The following is a 24575-nucleotide window of genomic DNA, read 5'->3' as shown; positions in this document are numbered from 1 at the left end:
GATTTTCATAAACGTCTCCCTGGGGAAGCTTTGTGCCCGCAGACACTCCTGGTATTTCTGGGGAAATGCCCTTTAAGAGATTATTTTTAATGCCATTTCTGCTTTATTACACAGTTCAGATGTGTGTGTGTGTGTGTGTGTGTGTGTGTGTATTAGGGGGGGATGCAACAAGTAAGCAAGGTTTGATTTTGAGGCCAAGACGTTGCAGTTGGATGTTACGTGTTGCATTTAAATGTTAGATAGATAGATAGATAGATAGATAGATAGATTTTTATTGTCATTGCACAATCATATACGTATAATAATGCAACGAAATTAGGGCTCAGTCCTTTCGGTGCAGGGGAGAATAGAAAGCATCGTGCATCTTGCTAGTTGAATAGCCAAGTCCAGTAATAGATGGCTGCAGCCATGTCTCTGATATCAGAGCTGCATGTTACAGTTTGACCAGCAAGACACTGAAGTGACATATGGTGGCTCTGATATAACCGAGACAAGAAAAGAAAAGAAAAGAAAAGAAAAGAAAAGAAAAGAAAAGAAAAGAAAAGAGAAAAATCTGAGAAAAGAAAAAAAGCGGTAAAAGGGGTGAGATAAAATAAAATAAAATGCAATAAAATAAAATAAAACCGATAAATAAAATGAAATAAAATAAGAAAAATAAGAAAAAATAAGAAAATTAAAACAATATAAAATAAGACAAAACAAGATAAAATAAAATAAGAAAATAAGAAAAAAATAAAAATGAAAAATACAATAAAATAACATAAAATAAAATAAAACCAATAAAATGAACTGAAATATAATAAAACAAAATAAGAAAAAAATAAGAAAAAATAAGAAAAATAAAATAAAATAAAATAAAATAAAATGAAATAAAATAAAATAAAATAAAATAAAATACTCAGTGTTCAAATCTCCCGCTCAGTATGAGGCATTGCTTGTGTTCTGCACGCTGCAACCTGCTGACTCAGCTGACTCAGGTGCATTGCACTTCATTTGATTATGAATCAGAATGAAGGTCACGGTTTGTTTTCTTTGGACCGAACCACAGTGTTAAAGTTCACTGTGTTGCAGTTTTTGTGTTTTGTTTGTTTGGGTTCACACTGGCCAATCACAAACCAACCAGGGTCTGTAAACAAAAGCCACATGAACTGAGATACAGTTTGTTTTTATTACAGTTTGAGTCTTTTGTCTGCAGGGCTGGTTATAACCTGTCACAAATTAATGAGCGAAGTCACCTGATTTCAGCACGATCACTCATCTAGCTCTTAGCTCACCGCCTGCGTTGCATTATTTAGTCTGTTTAACCTCTCTGTTGGTGTGAATATCGACGAAAAGGGCTCCATTATCTCACGCTGCCTTCAGTTCACGCCGTAAATCCCAGAATTACATCAGAACCGACAAAATGGTGAACAGGACGAGGAGAGAGAGGAGTCAACACTGCAGGCTCCGTCTTTATTTAAAAATTTCATGAGGCAGATTCGGTGTGTGTCATTATTTAGACGTCTGCAGCCAGAAATGTGGCTTCAGCTCTGGAATATTTATCAGCCCCACGGGAGCCTGGCGTGATGTGTTCAGGGTGTCACGCAAAAGTCACGAAACAAGACAAAGACAACTCATCACTCCGGTCCTGGCTGGATTACCAGTGAAATACAGAATTGATTTAAAAAATGTTTAATATTGGTTTAACATTGTTTTTTTTTTTTTTAAAGGCCACATGGATTAGCTCTAATTGAATACCTTTTTGAACATGTTTTTGCCTTTTCTGAATTTTTATCCAAAGCTTAGTATAGAAGGAGAAAAATAACTTACAATAGATAAATTCCTCAAATTGTATTTGTTATTTTTGTGGTATGGACTGTGGATTATTATTTCATGAATTGGATCAATAATTTGATAATTAATGGCTGGTATTAACTGATGCAGATTCAATTTTATTTTATCTTATTCTGGACCTGTGCACTGGGGGGCTGTGTGGGTGTAGGTCTGTATATTTGGGTATTCTGTGGGATATTTACTGAAGTGTTATTTATCTGTGGGAGGTTTATGTTTATGTTTGGATTATATTTGCTTATGTATATTATTGTGCCATCAGATGAAGGTGGTTTGCATGCCGGAATGTCATGTTTTGTTGTAATTAATGTGTCTGTACAATCCCATGAGGGATGGGTCATTTAAATGTGCAGACACGAAAATAAATTCATTCATCCATTCATTCATTCTATAATTCACTGCTGATGTGGTGATTCCATATTCTGCCTCCAGGTCACTGAGGCCTCAAAAACAAAGGTGACGAGGCGTTTGAGTGTCCCGTCCCACCACCGACACTTTTAGGTCAAATCTGAACACGCAACTTTTATTTTCTTGCTTTTACTTCAGTCTGATGTTGCCCAATGTTTTTTTTTTTTTTTTTTTTAGTTAATTCTATTACTAATTTATCTATAATGTCTTATTATATAAAACTTGATTTTGAATTTTTTCTTGTATTACTCTTTTAATCATGCACATTTGTCATTTGTGCGGTTGATCACTCATGTTTGTAAAAAACGTGCCGTGTAAATAAAAGTGACCTGATTCATCCGTTTTCTCCACATGGAAGACTAATGTGTAATTTCATTGTTGTTTTTTTTTTGTTTGTTTTGTTTTTTTTAGTAACAACCCCGAGAGCACATGAGTAAACAGACGGGGTGTCGTGCTGCGGTTCATTTCGTTGTGTCGGGACAAAAAACAGGAAACGGCGTCGATCCTCCGGTCACACGTCCAGCAGACTGATCGTCACTCTGCGCTCGCCTCTGTGAGTCTGTGGTGGTGCATCAGTGGAATATGTGCTGCAAACGCGCCTGCGGGGGGTGCTGGTTTTCAGACGGTCGAGCCGCCACAGCGAGTGAGAGAGAGAGAGAGAGAGAGAGGGAGAGAGAGAGAGAGAGAGAGAGAGAGAGAGAGACTGCTTGGCCCACTTGTGTTGTTGTTGACCGGCCCCACAGCGCCGGCGGCATCCTGAGCCTTTCTCCCCCTCTTACACAACAGCAGAGTGAAGCTAGGACACACACACACACACACACACACACAAAGGCACACGTGACGGGGCCAAGATAAGTTGTGTGAGGAGAGTGAGGTTATGTCAAGTGTCATTTCATGTGAAGTCTGTGGCATCTGCTCATCTCTCTCTCTCTCTCTCTCTCTCTCTCTCCCTCTCTCTCTCTCTGCCTATTTCTTTTTGTCTGTCTGTCTGTTTGTCTGTCTCTCTCTCTCTCTGTCTTTCTCTCTCTCGTCTGATCTCTCTTTTCTTCGTTTCATCTGTTTGTTTCCTTCCTTCTCTCGGTTTGTGTCTTTGTTCTTTTCCTCAGTTCGTGTCAGATGGGCTCTAAAGGTCGCCTGGCTCCAGACTCGTCAATCACTCAAAATCAAATCAAATCAAATCAAATCAATTGAAAAATATCAAGCGGCTCATGCGGGTCTGGTGTCACCTGATTCAGGTGTGATTTCTCAGTTGAAAAATCCATCTGGCCGCTCAGGCTGATGTTGTAGTTTGGCACCAGTGTCGCCAATGTATAATCAGTAATGCCAAAAAGTGGCCAAATATACGATAATGTAGCCATTTCACCGACATAACGCATAAATTAACTTCATTTCCTGACTGCTGATTCAGGAGTGTCTGTTTTTTAACAGTCACAAATGTACAGAGACGGCAGGACAGAGACGTGTGCAGCCAAAACAGTAAACATCACACAACTTGAAGTCCATCATTTTGTAATTTTGCAAGAGCAAAATGCTGGAAATGTTGTGTTTAAAAAGCTCACACTCATCAGGCTGGATAATCCAAGTCTCAGGTGTTTGCTCGGTACTTCCCTAACACATTTATTTTTGCTAGCTGCTGTAAAATTATAAAATTAAGAACTCAGTTTTTTATCCAGATCAGAGATGGCTGAGATATAAATTTATATATTATGGGTGAAATATTCCTTTAAGACAAATTTTGGCCAAACCATCTTTTCCTCACCCAAACAGGCGCTGCATTTAAACGCAGAGCTCGGTGCAGTGCATATCTGGTGTTGCATCATTTCATGCAATAATCAACCAAAAGTCAATAAACCACTTCTCCATTTCTTTATCTTGATCTCTCCCGTTTTTTCTCTTTGTCTCTGTGCCTCTTCCTCTCTCGGCTTATCGAAACAGATGAAACAGAGGAAACAGAGGAAGCCGGCGCTCGTGCCAGTTCCTCTTTCTTGCAGCTGCACGCTGCAGCGCTGCAGCGCTCGGCGAGGAAAACCAACAGCTCAGATCTGAGGGAGCGGCGCTTTGCTCTCGGTGCAGCCCGGAGGACATGAGAGGCTCTCGCTCTTCATCGTATCACACGTCTGCTTATGTTCAGCATTAAACTCATGGAGCCACTTTTACTCCATATTCACATATTCACATAGACTCTGTGTTCACTTCTTGTGGCTTTCTCCATATCGCAAAATTAAAGTGCAAAGAAGGACTGCTCTGACGGCTCTCTCTGTTTTATTAAAGAAGTCCATGACACGCCTGACGGAGCCCTTTTTGTTTTTTGTTAAAGACGTTAAAGTGCAAAATTAAAGGAGAATTCCAGTGTCATTCAGATTTACTGCTGCCAAAGTCCATCCATCAGTCATTATGCAGTGCAGGGAATTAGATTTTTTTTAAAAAATTCCTGGCTTTCTTGTTTTTTTTTAAATGCAGATTTTATTTCTCATAAATTTATGACTTTAATCTCAAAGAATTTCTGATTTTTTTTTCCACCTAAATTTGTGACTTTATTATTGCAGAATTTTTTATTTTTATTTATTCTTATTATTTTTTTTATTTTTTTTTTTATTGTAGAAAGAGTTTTTTCTCATAAAATTAGTGCCGCTCCCTGAGTTGCTTATTTTTTATTTATTTTTTTTGTCATGCAAGTGCTGATGCGTTTGTTTGTTTTTTATTTTATTTTTATTTTTATTTTTATTTATTTACTTTTTTATACCCATAATCACCCACCCTGCAAATGACACACATTTCATCTCAACTGACCCAAACCCACCTACCGCCCCCCCTCCTGCAGCCACAAATTTCTTGTTTGGTTTCACATCAACACATTAATTTTTTATCATTTGGGCCACTTTTTCCCATGAACCCTCTCTTTCTGTCGTGTCTCCTCGTCCCCCGTCCAGCTGCCTTGTGTCTTTCAGGGTGCGTTTGTTTTATAGAGCAAAGGTAACAGCCCTGCATCACGGGGAAGACGTCTGAGGTGGATGAGAGAGGAAGTTTAAAGATTTGTTTAAAGATTTATTGGTTGAAATTTTAATTTCCACCCACCAGTGCGGGGCGATGACACTGCTGAAGTGATTGACAGGGAGTCGAGGTCATGTGAGGTCATTTCATCGAGACTTCAGTGGAGATAAAAGCCGTGCAGTTGGTGTAATGGGACTAGAGGACGGTCGTGTTTTACTGGTAAAACTGGTTCCTGCTGCATCGTGTGTGAGCTGTTAGTTAAACACACACCTTCAGGTTTCTGATTTAGCTGGCCAATCGTCTGCCTGCTCTAAATGCACCAATACAGGACAGCAGAGATTAATTTACAATGTTAAACTCAGGGAACAAACAAAACACTGAACCGAACTCGAGAAAGACATTAACTGATGATGTGCTTTTTGTGAATGAGATCAACATATTTTAGCTTTTATGATGACAAAGAAATGAAATGTCTGAACGCAAGAGGCTAAGCTACTCATGAAGATCATATGAAAGGAAAATATAAAGGAAAGGAAAGGAAAATCTAGGATATACATCATGAAAAAAAGTTTATAATTCATAGAAAATATATAATACAGAGAAATGGATGAACTGGGTGAATCTGCAGCTGGAATCAAACAAAACAACGAAATAACTCTGATATCAGATCTTGAACTTTTACATCATATTTTTAGTGATCTGGGTCTGGAATACAATTTATATAGGAGATTTTTCAACCCCATAATTCATGACCTGACATCACACCAACATTTTCAGATCAGTCAACGTGCCGACACACGTCGCTGATTAAAGTTATGGACTTGAAAGTTTCTATTTTCAGTTTCTGACGTTTGCTGAGCGGCTGGTCTGGCGCTGGTTTTTCCCACCATGCCGCTGACCCGACCTCCACCCTCCGCCCACGTCAGAGAAATCCAAACGCAGCATCGCCTCGAAACATGTCACTCAAAGTTTTACCGCAGTCAGAAAGGCATGAAATGACATTCGACGGCGGGGAAATTAAAGGCGCTTTTCCAACTAATAAATTCACAAAGACAGTGAAGCCGATTTCCCTGCCAAATGCAACACGGAGTCGCACGAGGTAAAACCCGAGAGGCTGCCAGGTTTCAGTCTCACCTGTGCAACGAGGCCTGATTACTGTATCAGCCTTTACTCATGCAGTCATACAAATACATGCAACACAATGTGCAACACAATAAAACAACAAAACACCCAACAATGCAAATAACAATACAAAGAACACACACACACACAATAAAAACAGGAACTGAGGAATCAGAAATCTCTCAATGAGCAACGAGGAAAGACCAGAATTAATGCAGCATTAAGACGAATAAGACATAAAACTCAAAATAGCAAAAGCAGACGAATGGCTAAGAGCACAAGAGAAAAGAATAAAATACTGAAAAGAGAAGAGAGAATGTATAAAAGTGAGTAAAAAACAGAAAATAAAAGGAAAACAACCCAGAAAATAAAAATGTGGACCCAGAGAGGCAGACAGGCGAAAATACATGAATAAATAACCAAATATACACACATACACCATACAGAAATAACCAAAATTCAATTAAAAGGCCAGGCTAAAAAGAAAAGGTAGGTCTTGAGTTCCCTTTTTTAAAAAAAACAACATTTGTCAGAGACTCAAAGGAGAATAAAAGGAGTTTTGGTTCTGATTTGAGGGATGTGCATGATGAATAATGCACGTACAGCACCTTTAACTCCGACAAGCTACATCCTCTGTATTTCTGAGATACTGAACAACATTAATACTGATTTTTTTTTTTTTTTTTTTTTTTTTATTACTCTCAAAATGGAAGTGTCACTGTGGGTAACGTGTGTGTTTGGCTTTTTTTTTTTTTTTTTTTTTTTTTATCCTGTTGTAACATGAAGAATTTAATTAAAGATCATTAAGAGACTAAAAGTGACTGGAGCTCTGCCCACGTTGGTGATATAACATGACATGGCACACCTCTCTCTCTCTCTCTCTCTCTCTCTCTCTCTCTCTCTTACACACACACACACAGGCTCAGGTGTAGTGTGTGTGTGTGTGTGTGTCGGTGCAGTTGCAGGAAGAACGAGAGCGATGAAACAATAAAAGCTGAGGCAGATAAAACAGATGACAGGAGGAGATACCGTCACAATAAAGCTCTTTGTTTTTCTATCTGTCCTCCGTCACGCCGGCCCAAAGGTGACACGGCGTCCCAGTGTGTGTGTGTGTGTGTGTGTGTGTGGGAGAAAGAGAGAGAGAAAAGAAAGACAGAATTAAGAGAGAATGAGGAAGCATATAGGTCTACTGAATAAACACCTATGTTCACACACACACACACACACAGAGGGAGGCAGAGAGATAAAGATAGTGGCGGAGTGAGAAAAGAGGGAGGCGGAGGAGGAGGAGGAAGAAAAGGGCAGAATATCCTTTTGAGGCAGCCTGAGGCGTAAAAACACACCCTGGTCCTGCGTTCAGACAAGCCTCACATACCAAACCCCGACACAAGCCCCGACGCATCGGAGAGAGAGAGAGAGGGAGAGGGAGAGAGAGAGAGGGAGAGAGAGAGAGAGAGAACCTCATTGGACACAGTGAATTTTGATTAACTTCACTCCGCGCTGCCAGACAGTTTTTCTTGCGCTCGCTCGAGGCAGGAAAGTTTTTTTTTTATTTTAATTTTTTTATATATATTTCATTTTATTGATGTCATGATGTCACAGTGATGGAAACACGTGAAAAAGCTGAGAGTGAGTCCTGACGCCGGCCTGGTTCACACTCCACACATCCAAACTGTCTCTGGACATTCAGAGACGGAGTGTGAAACGTGTGTGTGGAGCGTCACACACTCCTCTGCTCATGTAGGAAACTCCTGGAAGGGACTATTTCTCGGCACACAACAACATCACATGCGGCGCCTCTGGCATGTGTGAGTCTCTGTTGTAGCCTCATAATCAATAAATCGGTGGATTAATGGGGATGGATCAATATATTGGCATCAGTATCGGCCAATATCGGTGTGTCACTGTCAAATTAGCAGCTGGAAACTGGAAAATCAGAGTAAAACGAACACAGGCTTTTGTTTTAAAAAATAGAAAAATATATCTTTAGAAAACCCAAACTGGTGCATTTTTATGAATTATCATGAAATCTGTATTTTTACCCCGGCAGGTTGCCTTGATGCAGAACTGGGTGATAAAATATTTAAACAACACAAATAACATTATAGAAAAAAAAAAAAAAAAACAGGGAGGAGAGATAAGAAGGTGAAGAGTTTGCAGACGGCAGCAGAAAACACTTTTAAACAGTAATGCAGCAAGAAGGACTGCATTAACAGTAATTAAACCATATTTAAATCCTATAAAAATATAAATAAATATATAAACCATATTTAAAAAAAAAAAGGTGAAGACACACAGTTTGGTGTAAAATAGTGAATTTCTTTGTTTTTTTTTATTCGGATGACGGCACAAAAAAAATGCCCAAACAGCAGCCGACATTAAAAACAAACAAAAACAAAAACAAAAACAAAAACAACTTGTTACGTGCTAACTGATCCATGAAACACAACACGTCCCATTTTTCGGGAGGAAGTGCTGCGCTCTCATGTTCGGTGCAGCTGATGGAAAGGCGCCTCATTTGCATTTTATTTTGCCACCGTCAAGCAGATTTATTAATAAAACTCTGCTCGGAGACAAAGCTCGTGAAACACACACACACACACACACACAGAGAGAGAGAGAGAGAGAGAGAGAGAGAGAGAGACGGCGAGGAAGAGGCCCGGAGCCAATCGATCAATACGATTATCAACAAATTGAATAAGCTCCACTTTGCGAACAGCTTCACTGACTGATCAAATCCCGGAGAAACTCTCGGCCCGGCGCCGCCGCTTCCTCATTGGCCGGCCCGAGAGGTCGCGGCGGGGTCACGCGGCGCCCAAACGGCGTGTTTCGCGTTAAAATCTACACAAAGTGACGTTTGTGCTGATCTTCCCCCACAGCGGGCCGTGGTATTTCAGAGCTGCCAGATCGATTTCCCTGCCGTTCCTCCAGCCGCTGCTTTCCATTCAGTCCACGGCGACACGAACATGAACTCTCAGAGACGTCAGACCTTCTTCACACCAGCGTCACAATAAAGTCCTCCACGTGAGTTTACGTAAAAGCGGCAGCACTGTTGTGTTTTCAAGACTTTTTCATATTCCTCCGCCGGGGAAAATAGTCCCTGAGCGGGGAGACGTTTTGCTTTCCACGGCCAGTTATCAGCATTTTAGTGGTGCGTGTCCACAGGATCGAGTCACTCACACGCTTCCCATTCATTGTCTATGTAGGCAGCTGTGCAATGCATTCTGGGAGAGCCGTGCTGCGTTTCGAGAGACGAGGCGCCACTTCAGCGTCTCCTTGTTTTTGCACATAGTTGAGATTTAGGCTTTACTTTATGCAAATTACGGGCGTCCGGCGTGACTCACCACCTCTGGAAAACTTTCAAACTGTAAAAACTTTTAAACTAACAGACTCAGCAGCTGCAGGCGTTATCTCTCAACTCAAATGTTTTCAGAGAGTTCACAGTTTCAAAAAGAGGCCGGTGCGGTTTGAAATCCACGTCTAGTGAAGCGTTCGTCCAATCGGGTGCAGCTGGGAGGCGTGTGCACGGTTCCAGGAGAGAGCAGCTGTCAATCATCAGGGGTGGCCACGCCCCAGCTTGCACCCAAATCTGGCTCTGCACTCCAAATCTCATACTTCTACTTTTTACTTTTAGTATGTTCTGCAGCTGCCCTTACAAAGTATGCAGTGTAGTATGCAGTATGCATGCGTATGCATACTGTTGGAACACACTACATACGTCGACCCTGACCTCCGACCCTCTCGCTCACTTCCACCGCCGTCCAAAACGCCACTTTTGAATGTTGTTGTCAAAATGGCGGTGCTGTTTCATTCTGCGCTGTCCTCTGTCATGTTTCTGATCTTCTGTCTTCCTGTCGCTTCTGCTGTCACTGAGCGAATTTTGTGCGATATGTGTGTTTTGTTGTCGTCCGTATGTGGGCGTGGCTTGTACATGCAACTCAGTAGGTGTGTACATAACGTCCGCTGCGCAAAGGATTGTGGGTCAGAATGGCCAGAGAAGCATGCTGACATGCATATGGCAAAATCTGACCGGATGTAGCAGAACATCCTGGTACTCTTGGCATACTGCATCTGACAAACTATGTACTGGGACATACTAAGGCTGTGTCCGAAATCACTCCCTAATCACTATATAGTGCACTATATAGTGGTTGCGCCATTTTGTAGGGGTGTCCAAATGTCTAGTGATTATTGATGTTCACTATATAGTCCACTAGATGTATCCCACAATCCACCGCGAAATGTAGTGGACATCCGGTGGTCACTAACCAGGCAATATATCCCGTCATGCATTGCGGAACGGCGCCGAACAACGGGCGAAGTCGTGTCCGAAACGGTCCGCTATTGAGTTCACTGTATAGTCCACTACATTGAATTCCCTATAGAGTGAGTAGGGAGGAGTGAGGGAGTGAGTGATTTCGGACACAGCCTAATGCTTTTTTTTTTGCCTACTAAATAGTATGGTAGTATGAGTATTGGGATGCAGGGTGGGAAGCGGCGTAGCACCTGGTGTCAAACACACACACACACACATACACACCTGTGGACACGCACCATGACGTGGCTGGTTCAACCACACATCCACATCTGGAAACGGGAGCGGTTTTGATTTGCCAAACGGTTTGCTGGCGTGTGACGTGTGGAGGAACTGTGGCAAAGGGGCCAAACATTCACAGTCGCTGTTAAAGCAGCTGATTTCACCGATCACCTCCATCGCACACGTTCCGACCCCCCCCCCGCTTTAAAGTGCCTGTCCCGTGAAGGAGAAGTCCCAGGTTTGATCAGCGGGCCCTGTCTGGATCACAGCTAAAACGCCCGGGGCAAAATGTAAATGTAAGATGTTTTTTTGTTTTTTTTTTTGAAGCTGTAATGCACTCCAGAATTCACAAGACCCCCCCCCCCCCCCCCCCCCCCTCCCCTCCTCTCCCCTCCTCTCCCACCACCACATAATTCGGATGTTTCCTCTTCATTGCTCGCTCGCCGAGTGGAGCTGCTCTGAAAGATTACCAGATCTGGGAGCCAGAAGGGGCGGCAGCAGCCTGGAGGTTAGAAAAAGCGATTGGAAACCAGCTGGGAAAAAAAAAAAAAAACGTTGGCAGGGAAGATGAATGAGAAATATTCTGCACCACCTCGGTAAATACCATCACAGAGCTCGCGAGCAAAGGCACTTAATCCCAGTTGCTCCAGTGAACTGTGTTTGCACCGGGCTGATCTCCGGTATGAATATGTTTAATAGTGTGAATATGCGGCCAGATGTTGCTGAAAAACAACCTTCGACGGATTAAAACAAAAAAAAAGTTACGAGTCCTGTTCCTTCTGCGCATATCTGCTCAAGAACAAAAGCTCATCAATACATCAGACATCAGGAGTGTCATTTTACTCGGCGAGGTCTTAATTCACCCACGATCCTTTGCAAAGCACCTTTATTTGTTTTAATATCCGTGCAATCAATCACTTTGCCGAGGGAGGCGTCACCTTTTCGATCGATACAGTGCATCAGGCGCATAATGAGTGTGTGTCGCAGCTCGGTGTGTGTGTAGCTGAGTGTGTGCTGCTTTCAAAAGAGAGCACTCACACACACACACGTACGAACACACACACACACACACACACACACACAAAAGTCGTCCTCTCGGCTTTGTTTTTCCAGTCTATGTGGGTGGCATCTGCCGCCCTGCACAGGCAAACACGCAGAATAATGATTTAAAAAAAAAAAAAAAAAAAAAAAAAAAAAAAAGGCAGCAGCTTTGAATTTTTGGTCAAAAATGAGATTTTTTGTAATCTGTGTGAGCCGGCGGCCGGGTCAGAGCAGGATAAGAGGATCAGGAATTACCTCTCACTGAGTCGACAAATCACCACGTTTTTTTTTTTTTTTTCAAAAAGATCTCATGAGCCACTTGGCCGGGCGGCAGGAGCAGGAGAGAGGGGAGGGGGCGGGGCGGCGGTGCACAAGCCTTACCTTGTAGACCTGCCCGTAGGTGCCATTGCCAACCAGCTCCACCAGCTCAAAGATACCAGCCGGGTCCTGGAGGAGAGAGAGAGAGAGAGAGAGAGAGAGAGAGAGAGAGAGTGGAGGGAGGATGAGGATGGGGAGAGATGAAAAAAAAAACAAGTTAGTCGAGAAACTATAGGTCTAATGAAACTGGATACAACATGGATGTAAGGAATTCAACGTGGAATTTCTAGTCCCTCCAACACACACACACACACACACACACACACACACTGGCAGGTTGACTGAGCGCTGCATACCTGTGAGAGCCTGTGAGAAGCCTCTGTACGAGCTCAGTTCTCACACACACACACACACACACACACACACTGCTGCTGACCCGTCCGCCGTGTTCGACTCCACTCACAAAATGTCACAGTGACACGAAAAATCACTTATTCATTCATTTTTTTTCCCTTTCTGGCTAAGTTTTGACATTAATCTGTCGATATTCAGGACAAACTTGCAGGTAAACCTGTTTCCCAAAATGTCACAATGATAAGAAAAATGGCTTTATGTTTTTAAGCTTTTTTAATCATTCTTTTTATTAAACCCTGCACCTCTTGAACAACAAAAAAAAGACCTAAAATGATCTTATAACAAAATGCCTTTACTTTTAGTTGCATGCACCTCGGTTTATCATCACATTCAGCTTCTTACAAAATGTCACGATGACATAAAAAAAAAAAGGCTTTTAAACCTTTTTAGCTCATTTCCATATTAAAACGTACGCTTATCCAATAATAAAAGTATTTTTGGCAAAACCAGCTCACTTTTACTTGCAGGTAATCTCTGTTTGCCGCGGTGTGACATCACAAAATGTTACAGTGACATGAAAAGCGACTTTTTATTTCGCAGTTTGAGTGTGTGTACCTCTGTGCAGGAACAGAAGACAGCAACTGTCCCATATTCAAAGAGCAAGATAACTTTCCTTTCACCTCCTTGTTCAACACCATGTTCCACTCCTTACTTACAAAATGTCACAATGACGTGAAAAATCACTTATTAGCTATTTATTTTTTCCATTTGAGGTATTTTTCTACATTAAAGCGTGCATCTACTCGACAATAAAAGACAATAAAAATATCTTTACTTTCACAGATCACAATAAATGTCACAGTGACATGAAAAAATTATGTTTTTTTTGTTAGCTCATTTGCAGTATATTAAAATGCATGCCTACTGAACACTAAGAAGTCATATTTTCATGATTAAATCTCTTTGTTTTCCTTGCTGGACAGCGGTCGCCTCGTGCTGTCCCAGCGCCAACAGCACCTCAGATTTCTGCATTTTTGTGTGTTCACCCCTTAAAAAAAAAAAAAAATGATTTCCTTTCTCCCTCAGACGGCATGGTCGCATCCCAGCGGCTGGAATTCATTTATTTTGTAGCAGCGAGAGTTTGTGACGGGTCAAGATTATCCGCAGAGTTACTTTCTGAGTTTGTTCGGGTCCAGCCCACGCAGCCCAGAGTCCCGCCCCCAACACCCTGCAAACACGCTAAATTATAGAAGCGAGATGCCGTCAAAATGCTGCCCGGTCTGTTTGTGTCACTGCAGCACTTTAGCCCTTCTGCTTGTGCTAAATACCCGCTGTGTTATGGTTATGATATCAGCACCTTTGAGTCTCCCAGTTTGAATAAGCAGCACGTTTGGTCCTGCTTGTGCAAGAAAGGCACATTTAGATGCTGCTTACCTCTATGAATTTATATGATACAGATGCATGCCAGGCTAAAAAGTGAGTAAACCCTTTCCATACAAATATAAAAGCTGCATTGAGGTGAGCGTATTGTCGACAACAACAAAAAATGACTTTATCATTAGGTTTAGGATTAGGTTATTATTAGGTTGATTAAATTATTAATTAGACTGTAAACACTTTACAAATCATTAATAAACCATTATAAACCAGCAATAGCAGTTTTCATACATTAATGTAGGCTCACTATTTGGCAAGATCAAGTAAGCTAAGCAGCTAGCAAGTGCAGCAGTAACTTGATCTTGCCAAATAGTGAGCCTGAATCAATGTAGGAAAACACTTTAACTTGTTCTTAATTGTTTATTAATTACATATAAAGTGTTTACAACCTAATGAATGGTTTATAATTTGGTTATTAATTAAGTTATAAACACTTTAATTAATAAAATCATTAATAAACCATTATAAACAAGTTATAACGCAATTTTCATACACCAACGCAGGCTCACTATTTGGCAAATGAAATAATCTAGGCAACTAGAAAGATCTGAGATTTAACAGGATAGATCAAGTGCAGCGGTAACTTGATGTTACCAAATAGTGAGCCTGAATCAATGTAGGGAAACAATTCTCATAACTCATAAATAAACAATTATAGACAACTTATAACACAGTTTGCATACACCGATGCAGGATCACTATTTGGCAAATAAAGCAACTTGATCTTACCAAATAGTGAGCCTGGATCGATGTATAAAAACTGTGTTTTAACTGGTTTATAATTGCCTATTAATGATTAAAGTGTTTACACTTTAATTAATACCCAAACCATTCATACACCCTTTCTCAGGGTCGTGTTGTAAAGTGGTGTTGGATCTCATGCATGATCCGATAACACTTCACAAACACGAAGATCCTTCCTATTTTCTACATGTGGAGTTAAATTTACTTGTTGAACCTGTAAACTTTCTCTGAAGATCTGGAGTGAAGTCTCTACCTTCATTTGGCCCACAGCTAAAAACAGATCAGCCCCAAATCTAAGCCATGGCTCCCTGGCCCCAGTCTGATCTGCCCGCTCGATGTCATGGAAATCAGTTTTTGATTCTGATGAAAGACATCCAGGTGAAATCAACACCTCCATGAGAAGCCCATGAGCAAGGCACTTCACCCCCAGCTCTTCCCTGCGCGCCTCTGACTGAGGCAGCACACGAGTGTGTGTTCAGTGTGATCACTGACCGAGTGACTGAGGACACACCGTGCAGGATAGCTATGGACAACAGGGCTATTCACACACATACACACACCTAAACACACACAGGCAACACACACACTCACACACACATGCCTCCATACACACCGAGTGCATCTGGGAGATTATCTTATCTTTTTGTGTGATTAAAATACAAACGCCGTCCAAAAAACATGATCTTCATCTTCCAAGCATACCTGTGTATGTGTGTGTGTGTGTGTGTGTGTGTGAGCCTAGAGTATATGAGCGAGCTGGGAATATTACAGTAAAGGACTGAAAGCCTCCTGAGGGAGATTATCTTAAAAAGCAGCGCTCCTTTTCACTCAAGGTCACACAGAAGCATCTAATCCTGGAACAGTGAGCCAGGGACTCACACACACACACACACACACACACACACACACACGAGCACGAGCCTGTAATTGTGTGTACAAGCGCACACATAGGCTCTAACACATTGTGAACGCCACAAAAAATTCAGACACAAAAATATGCCTGTAAATCCATTCGCATGCATTAAAACACACCATTTTCCACAAACAAACTGTGAAATACACACCGATTTACAAAACCGAGACCTCACACGGTGATCAGGAACCTTCAAAATGAACATCCTGATCATACCAGCCTCTCAGCAGAGCTAGTGATGCACAACTCCCACATTTTTTGGAATCAGCTCCGACTCCTGAATCGACTCCATAAATGATGTCATGTAGGAAGCGCTGGAAGTGCTACAAAGACGGAGACGAGTCAAGGGCCACATCTCTCGCCTGCTACGCCAACTGGCCAATCAGCGAAGCCAAAACGACGGACTCGGCAGACAGAAGGAGAAAGAGCCGGTTCTAATGTAGTCGGAGTCGCTGAACTTGATCCGACTCCAACTCTGCAGCTCGTCTGAGTCGAAGAACCGACTCTTTCGTAATCGACTCTCCATCACTAAGTCTGCTGGCTACCAACTGAACAGAAATGCACTGGCAAAATGGAAGGAATGAAGTGTGAAATAACAAAAAGATGTGCTGTGGATGTCATTAATACTGTACAGATGTCTAAATGTTGATGAGCTAATTGTTGGAGGACCCTTAATATGAAAATAATATGAACATAACACAGGGCTGGCTTCACAGTACATGCAGTTAACTGGAAACACACATCTTCACATCCTGGGATCGTTCTAAGTGTCGCTCTGTCCTCCATCAAGTATTCAATGTCACATCTTTTTTTTTTTTTTGGCACTTGACTTTTATTTCCATATTCATCACTTCAGTAATCTCAATGTCACATCTACTGGTTGAAATATCATTAGCACTACTGGAGAGGTGGTGGCTCAGATCCTGTGTTTTCTGAAAATAAAAAAAGAATAATAATCTCCATACCAGCATTATATCAATACCTAAGGAATATGGGACCTTAGGAATGAAGGACCTTGGGGACAAAGGACCTTTGGAACATAGGACCTTAAGAACATAGGACTTTGGGAACACAGAACCTAAGGAACTAAAGAACATACCACCTTGGGAACACAGAACTTAAGGAATGCAGGACCGTGTGAACATAGTCCCTTGGGAACAAAGGACCTTGGGAACACAGGACCGTAGGAACATAGGACTTACATAACATAGCACCTTGGGAACATAGTCCCTTGGGAACAAAGGAACTTAGGAACACATGACCTTAGGAACATAAGACCATGGGAATGGAAGACCTTGGAAACAAAGGATCTTGGGAATGCATGTCCTTGGGAACATGAGACATAGGGGAAGAAAGGATCTGGGGAACAAAGGACCCTGGGAACATAGGACTTTGGGAACAAAGGACCCTGGGAACATAAGAAACTGGGAACAAAGGACCTTGGGAACATAGGACATTAGGAACACAGGACTTACATATCATAGCACCTTGGGAACATAGTCCCTTGGGAACAAAGGAACTTAGGAACACAGGACCCTTAAGAACATAAGACCATGGGAATGGAGGACGTTGGATCTTGGGAATGCATGTCCTTGGGAACATGAGACATTGGGAAGAGAGGATCTGGGGAACACAGGACCATGGGAACAGAGGACTTGGGAACATAAGACCATGGGAACAAGGGATCTTGGAAATGCATGTCCTTGGGAACGTGAGACATCGGGAACAAAGGATCTAGGGAACACAGGACCATGGGAACATTGGACCTTTGGAACGTATGACCTCGGAAACACAGGACCTTGGGAATGGACAACCTTGGGAACAAAGGACTGTGGGAACATAGAACCATAGGAAGACAGGACTGTGGGAATGTAAGACCTTGGGAACAAAGGATCTTGGGAACCCTACAGTATATGAGCGAACACAGGCCCATGGGAACAAAGAATTCTGGGATACCATACTCGCTATGTGCACGGTGATGACGTCATGCGAACAGAGACGCTCTGATTGGGCTGAATCACAGAATATAAAAATGTTGAGTTGAGGAGGTGAACAAAGGAGAACCAGACTCACAGCGGGGGGCGGGGGCTGGGGGGGGGGGGGGGGGGGGGGGGGGGGGGGTGAGGAGGAGACAAAATGGGAGCAGTGGATTTGAGAGGGAGGTCATGCACTGGACAAACGGGAAATGTCTGTGATGAGCTTTTTGCGTCACACTGAAATGTTTCCCCCAGCGCTCCCTACTCGGTCCTGAGTGACCTAATTTCCAGTAGTCATACCACAGAGGGAGACCAAGGAAGAGAGGGAGAGAGAGAGAGCGAGAGAGAGAGAGAGAGAGAGAGAGAGAGAGAGAGTCTGCCTCTGAGTGCAGTGAGGAAGCAGTGAATAGGAAGTAAATCCTTATTGTTTTATCATTGGTGACTGTAAGTGGAGATGATGGAATATAAGTCGTATGTGTGCGTGATGCGTGTGTGTATGTGTGTATATGTATATGTGTGTGTGTGTGTGTGTGTGTGTGTGTGAGAGAGAGAGAGAGAGAGAGGAAAAAAGAGAGAAAGAGACAGATGAAATGAGGGAAGGTGAGTCAGACTTGCCAGTCTTTCACTCTCCACAGGGGGCAGAGATGTGAATATCTGTTCTTTCACACACTGGGGTTGCAAAATGCACATACACACACACGCACGCACGCACGCATGCACACACACACACACACACACAGTCCGACTTAAAAAAAAAATAACCATCTCTTTTCTCTCACACCCTTGATTTCTCAATCTCTCTCTCTCTCTCTCTCACACACACACACACACCCTCACACACATAAACACACACAAACACACACACACTTCAACAAAGACTCAGCCTAGTTTTAACAGGATCATACTGTACACACAGCATACATGCCTCTTGCTTTCTCTATCTCTCTCTCTCTCTCCTCCTCAGTCTTTCTCTCTTTCCACCACACACACACACACACACACACACACACACACACACACACACACAAATACAAACAGCCACACACACTCAACCCAGTCATGTCCAGACTTGATTGTTGCTCTGCAGGTACAATCATGTTGCATTAAGCAGCAGGGAAAATGAGCGCTGTGCAGCTGCTTGCATCTTGTAGCAGCATAAGACTGGGAGCTGCCACACACACACACACACACACACACACACACACACACTGTCACACAGGCTGACACACACAGTGACACACAGGTGTTTACTTATGCATATCTGAACTGCTGCCTCCAACACACATGCACACACAGTTTCTTTATAACTGAAGCCTATAGCCTACGTGCTATTTCACCATCCCTGTCTGTCTGACACACACACACACACACACACACATTCCGACAGTGTCTGACAGTATGTCGTTCATTACACCTCATATCCTCTTGGCTGCACGCGCACACTCACACAAAACAACATACACACACACTCATACATATACACACACACACACACACACATCAGCCACTGCGATGCAATGCTGCTGTCGCCACAACATCACGAAATGGCGGAACGAGCTCCTGTTGCGGTTATCACATTATTCACGGTGTGTGTGTGTGTGTATCTATGCGCGTGCGTGTATGCGTGTGTATGTGCGTGCGTGTGTCCTGTGAATCTGCCAGTGAGCAGGCGTGAGGCCGCGCGACAGGCAGCTTAACATCTGCCCCAAATAGTACAGACAGCCTGTATTTATGCTGTCCAACGCACGCACGCACGCACAGACGTGCGCACGCACGCACACAGAAGCTCAGGGCCTCGTTACATCACGTTCCAATTGTTGAGAAAAAAAAAAGCAGCACAAAAGGGCTGGAGGAGTGTGAGAGGAGGATGAAACGATCAGTCCATCCTGCCCGTCTGTGACCACATGATCCCACACTCAATTATCCGACCTGATTTCCTCAATCACTGACTGTTAACCCCCCATACACACACACACACACACACACACGCACACACACAGAGGCACGCACACGCACACTACCGGGCGGGGGTGGCAGCAAAACCCGAGGCGCAGGGAGACGCATCCTTGCGCGGCCCTTAACGGTGGATGGAGAGGGAGAAGGAGGCGGGGGAGGAGGGGGGGCAGGTGCTCAGCAGACCCCCCCACACCCCCCCACCCTCCTCCATTTCAACAAGCACATGCACACGCACGCACACTCACACACACAGACATTTACCCGTAGTGCAGACAGGTCTATCTCGTCCAGACTCCGGGCAGGGGAGTCGCTCGCCATGGTTCTCTCGGTAAACACGGGACTCAAAATGGAAGCTTCCTCAACGACCATCGACCATCGAGAGGTGGAGAGATGGGGGGAAACACTCAGTCCTTTAAAACAAATATCCCCCCCACCCCCCTAACGCCTCCCCCCCCCGCGCCGACCCGGTACAATCCTGTGGTCCAGCGAGCGATGCTGAGACGGTCACCAGCCGCGCCGGAGGTCCGCAGCCCCGAAAAGGCGGTGAGGAGAAGCGCGCAGCTGCAGGAGCCGATGTGCGGTGCGGAGCTCCAGGTGCTACATGCTGCTCTGCACGGTGAGCGCGGTGGCACAGACCCCCCTCCCCGTCTGGACAGGCAGAGGACGGGGGGAGAAGAAGAGAGAAAAAAAAAAAACACGCAAACACACACACCACACACACACACACGCACGCACACACACACACGCACACTCACACACACACACGCACGCACACAGCGAGAGCGCACAAGAGCCAGCCGAGGCGCACTCGCAGAGACGCGCACACGCAAAGGCAATGAAAGGCAATGAGGAGAGAGGAGAGCGGAGCGCACACCGTCAGCCTGTCGGTGGCGGAACTACGCGCTTCCCGGGAGTGGCCTGCAGGCTGCACTACAGACAGAGACGCCCACAATGTCACACACACCTCTCCTGGGTGTGTGTGTGTGTGTGTGTGTGTGTGTGAGAGAGAGAGAGAGAGAGAGAGACACTCATCTAAGTGCAACACATGCACACACACGTTAACAGTTATTGAAAATATCATTACTCATCACCATTTTCACTGCATTTATTGTTATTATTGTTATTATTATTGATGATGATGATCCTTGCTGTAGCTGTTGCTCCTCCCCAACTCATGTTCTCATAGTGTATGCCATGTTACTATATTATATGTTTTGTTATGTGATCTAGTGTCAAGATCAGGTTGATTTAGAGGCGAGAATTCGCATTTTACAGTCTCCAAGGGTTTGACTTGCCCTCAAGTCGATCCTCTGGGTGCCCCCTCCCCCCCGAAAAAACACACACATGAAACTGGGAAAAATGGAATGAATCTTGAGAGGGACCACAGACAGAGGAGACCCCTACCTGGCCAGACAGGTGTGCAAATGGTAAAAAAATTAAATTTGGTGTGAACTGAGTGAGCAAATAACCAAAGTCATACAGTCATAATGCAAAAGAAAACACACTGGCAGACAAAATAAAGACAACAAAAACAGCAGGAGGCCTTTTAGGTTATGTTATGTTATGTTATGTCATTATACAGTATATGTTGTTATCATATAGTATGTAATGTTTTGTTATATTATCATAGTCATTACATTATGTTATTCTACAGTAGGCTACATTATCATAAGTTATGTTATACCGCTATCCTGTTTACCCATGGAAATGTGCTAGAGACACTTCACTGAACTCAACTGAATTAGATTGAACTGAATTGAGTGTGTGTGTGTGTGTGTGTGTGTGTGTGTGTGTGTGTGTGTGTGTGTGTGTGGTTACCCAGATGATTCACAGCTTAAACACAAACACAGAATCTCCTTTACTTTGATTTAGCATGACAAGGCGTCAGTCCCAGCACACTAAGCTCATGGACCCTCTTGATTATCAGCTGATGTATGAAGTGTGTTGGTATTGATCATTTTATTGACATGTCATGCAGTCCAGGTGCCCCGACACACACCGGCCTCCACTTCACATCTCACTGTCACTGTGTGACGATACACAGGTTCTTCTAACAGGTTTTACAAATAAAGTGCATCCTTTTATTTATTTATGTTTTATTGAGTTAAAGGAATGCTCCAATGCTTTGTGCAAAATCCCCTTTTTCCAACTTACTCACTCTGAGACAAGATGTTTGGTACCATTTCCACCTCTGGACGTCCAGCGGTTCAGTTCCTGTGGGTAGCATTTCATATTAGCTTAGCATAAAGACTGGAGGTAAATGGGAGTCGTTAGCCTAGCTCTGTCAAAGTGCGAAAATAAGACCTTTATTTCAAATCCACATGTGTAAATAAGACAGCTTCAGAGTTGCTGTAAGGTTTCGTTTTTCACTTGGACGGAGCCAGGCTAACGACTCCCATAGACTTCAAGTCTTTATGCTAAGCTACCAGGAAATGCTAACCATAGGAACTGAACCACTGGACGTCCAGAGGTGGAAATGGCATTGAATATCCTGTCTCAGTCTGAGTAAGTCAGGAACAGAGACGTCAGAGTATTCCTTTAACTTTGAGAGTCTCTAGAGATTGAAATGTCTTTTCTGAGGGAGACCCGGCCGAGGTCGCACTCCATTTACAGTTTGAACAGAATAAAACACAGCAGATGGGAAACACAGACATCAAACACACAGAAGAAGAGAGGCGAAATCCAGCTCAAATGAGGCAGCTACATCCCAGCAGAGGAACATCCATTTGTTCCAAAGGGCATCTGAAATTATTCATCGTTTGCATGATCTTTCAACAGTCAGATATGGAAATCATTTTCACTGTAAAGCCAAACTCCATCAAGTAAATCAAAGCAGAATACAGGAATGTCAAATGGTTCATGCCTCATTTTCTAACTCTGAGTGTTTTCCTCTGTGTTTTTGCTTTAAGGACACGGAGACAAAACGCCCTTCGCCTTTGGTTCAATCAGCACTAAACTGTTGAATATGCTGAGGCTGGAGAGGCTGGCTGCATGAATGGATGGATGGATGGAGAAGCACAGTATCTGCGGCCCTGTTTGTTCTGGAGCCGGCTGAGTCACTCAGCGCCGTCTCACCCTCTCACTCTCTGTAAGCTGCATGTCATGTCTCGTTACGTAACGGCACACACTCCTTGTAAATGTGAGTTACTTGGAGATTAAGTCATTCTGAGCGAATTACCAACCCTTCTGCGGCGTCTGACACACAGAAACGTCTGATTGCATGGGAGGATGTTTCATTTTTAGCTGTCTTGAGGCGACTTCCTCTGCTGTCATATCATGCGACTTTGATGCACAGCAGATTCATCTCTACTGGGCAAATATATCCCAATTTTGAAAAACAGAAAAAAATCCACATCCTCACTCATTATGTCCACTCTGGATTTAGTCTGTAAAAGTTTTTTTGTACCTCATGCCAACCAAAAACCCAAGTTAAAGTACTTCAAACCATCAGGTGTTTTACTTTTATGCCGTGTCATTTTTCAAGCGTAGGTGTCACCTTTTTTGAAGCGGTCGATGTGTAATTTTGGTGCAAAACTCGCCGAGCATGTCTTTATTTAAGCAGGAGCCAAGCATTTGCATAATTATATAGCATTATGAACATTTACATAACTACAGAGGGTGTGTGTCGCCTTTTACCCCCGCGTGTTTGGATCTCATTTTGGATTCAAAACCTTCATTTAATCACCTTCTTTAATGTCATTTAGGGAACAATCCAACACAATGATAGCAGAGAGAGGAGAAAAAAAATAAATAAAAAGGAGAGAAAGGGAATGAGCAGCTCATCCCAAAATGATGCTGTGTGGAGGTTTGCTGTCACAATGGCGCCATCCAGTGGCAGAGACAGGAACTGCATGAGGCAGAAAATGGCACTTAGAGGAAGAAAGAGGGAGAGAGAATGGCATTGCATAAGCTAAGTGGAGGTATTATGAGGGCAAAGCTCTTTTCATTTTCCATCAGTGGCAAATTTTTATTTCCCCGACATGCTGTTGTTAAGACTTGTGGAGAGAAGAGAGCAGCAATAATGGCAGATTATAAAGCTGGGTGGATGGTGTGTGTGTGCGTGTGTGTGTGTGTGTGTGTGTGTCAGAGGTTTTAGGGGCAACAGCTAAAAATGTAAAGTATATAACATGCATTTTTTTTCTCTAATTGATTTATTTTTGCTCTTGTTCAGCTCTGATGTTGGTGATCATTGGTGTTTCTGAATTTTCTGAGCCGTGCGTGTTCGATAATGCAAGACATACCTGTATCATAGCTGATTTTGTAAATGCATGGGTGTGTTTGTCTCCTCTGTGCTTTTCAAACACGTCTTACAGCGTTATGTCAGCCAGACGCTTCCCCAGTGATGAGCGTTTTGTTGGCAAAAATTTCAGTTTCCACAGCATTTCACTTTGACACGACATAGCAGGTAAACACAGGTGTGACCAGTGATGAATAGTTATTGGTGCATGTTGGCTCACTGGAAAGGCCCTGTGACATAACGTGGACCTTAAATATAATTAATTTCATCGATAACAGCTGTGGTTTACCTGCTGCATGTCAAAATGGCTGTGGTGAGAAAGCCTGTGACTGCATATCTAATGAATTCTGAGTCTAAAAAAAAAAAAAGAAAATTAATGAAACAGTAAGAAGAGAAATCCACATTGCTGGCGGATGTGTTTTAACTCCTGGAACAAAACACATTAGATGTCATGTGCAGCCTAACCGCTCAACACGGCCTTCATTTTGGGCATTTTCTTTAAAAAAAAAAAAAAAAAAAAAAAAAAAAAAAAAAAAAAACATTAAAATTTTCTGTTCCAGCTTATAAACTTCATCATCATCATCACCATCATCATCATCAAAGTATAGCTGAAACTCCTTTTTCTTCATCAAAAGCACTCGAAACTCCAGCCAGATCTTCTTAAACCAAAATTTTGTAAATGTTCCTTTTTTATTTGAATTTGTGTAAGTC

At 43.0% G+C, this 24575-nt stretch overlaps 1 protein-coding gene across 1 annotated transcript in view; it reads right to left on the bottom strand.

Annotated features, from left to right (window-relative positions):
- tnikb (TRAF2 and NCK interacting kinase b) overlaps positions 1-20502 on the bottom strand; it is an 83995-nt gene extending 63493 nt beyond the window's left edge. The window contains 2 exon segments of the mRNA XM_030079455.1: positions 12311-12376; positions 19889-20502. Coding sequence (XP_029935315.1) covers positions 12311-12376; positions 19889-19996 — 174 coding nt within the window. The 5' untranslated portion in view covers positions 19997-20502.
- Positions 20503-24575: the final 4073 nt, after the last annotated feature.

Source organism: Myripristis murdjan, chromosome 20, assembly GCF_902150065.1.
Source record: "Myripristis murdjan chromosome 20, fMyrMur1.1, whole genome shotgun sequence".
Lineage (NCBI taxonomy): Eukaryota > Metazoa > Chordata > Actinopteri > Holocentriformes > Holocentridae > Myripristis > Myripristis murdjan.
Note: the sequence above shows the minus strand (reverse complement) of the source record. Positions and strands in the feature narration are given on the sequence as shown.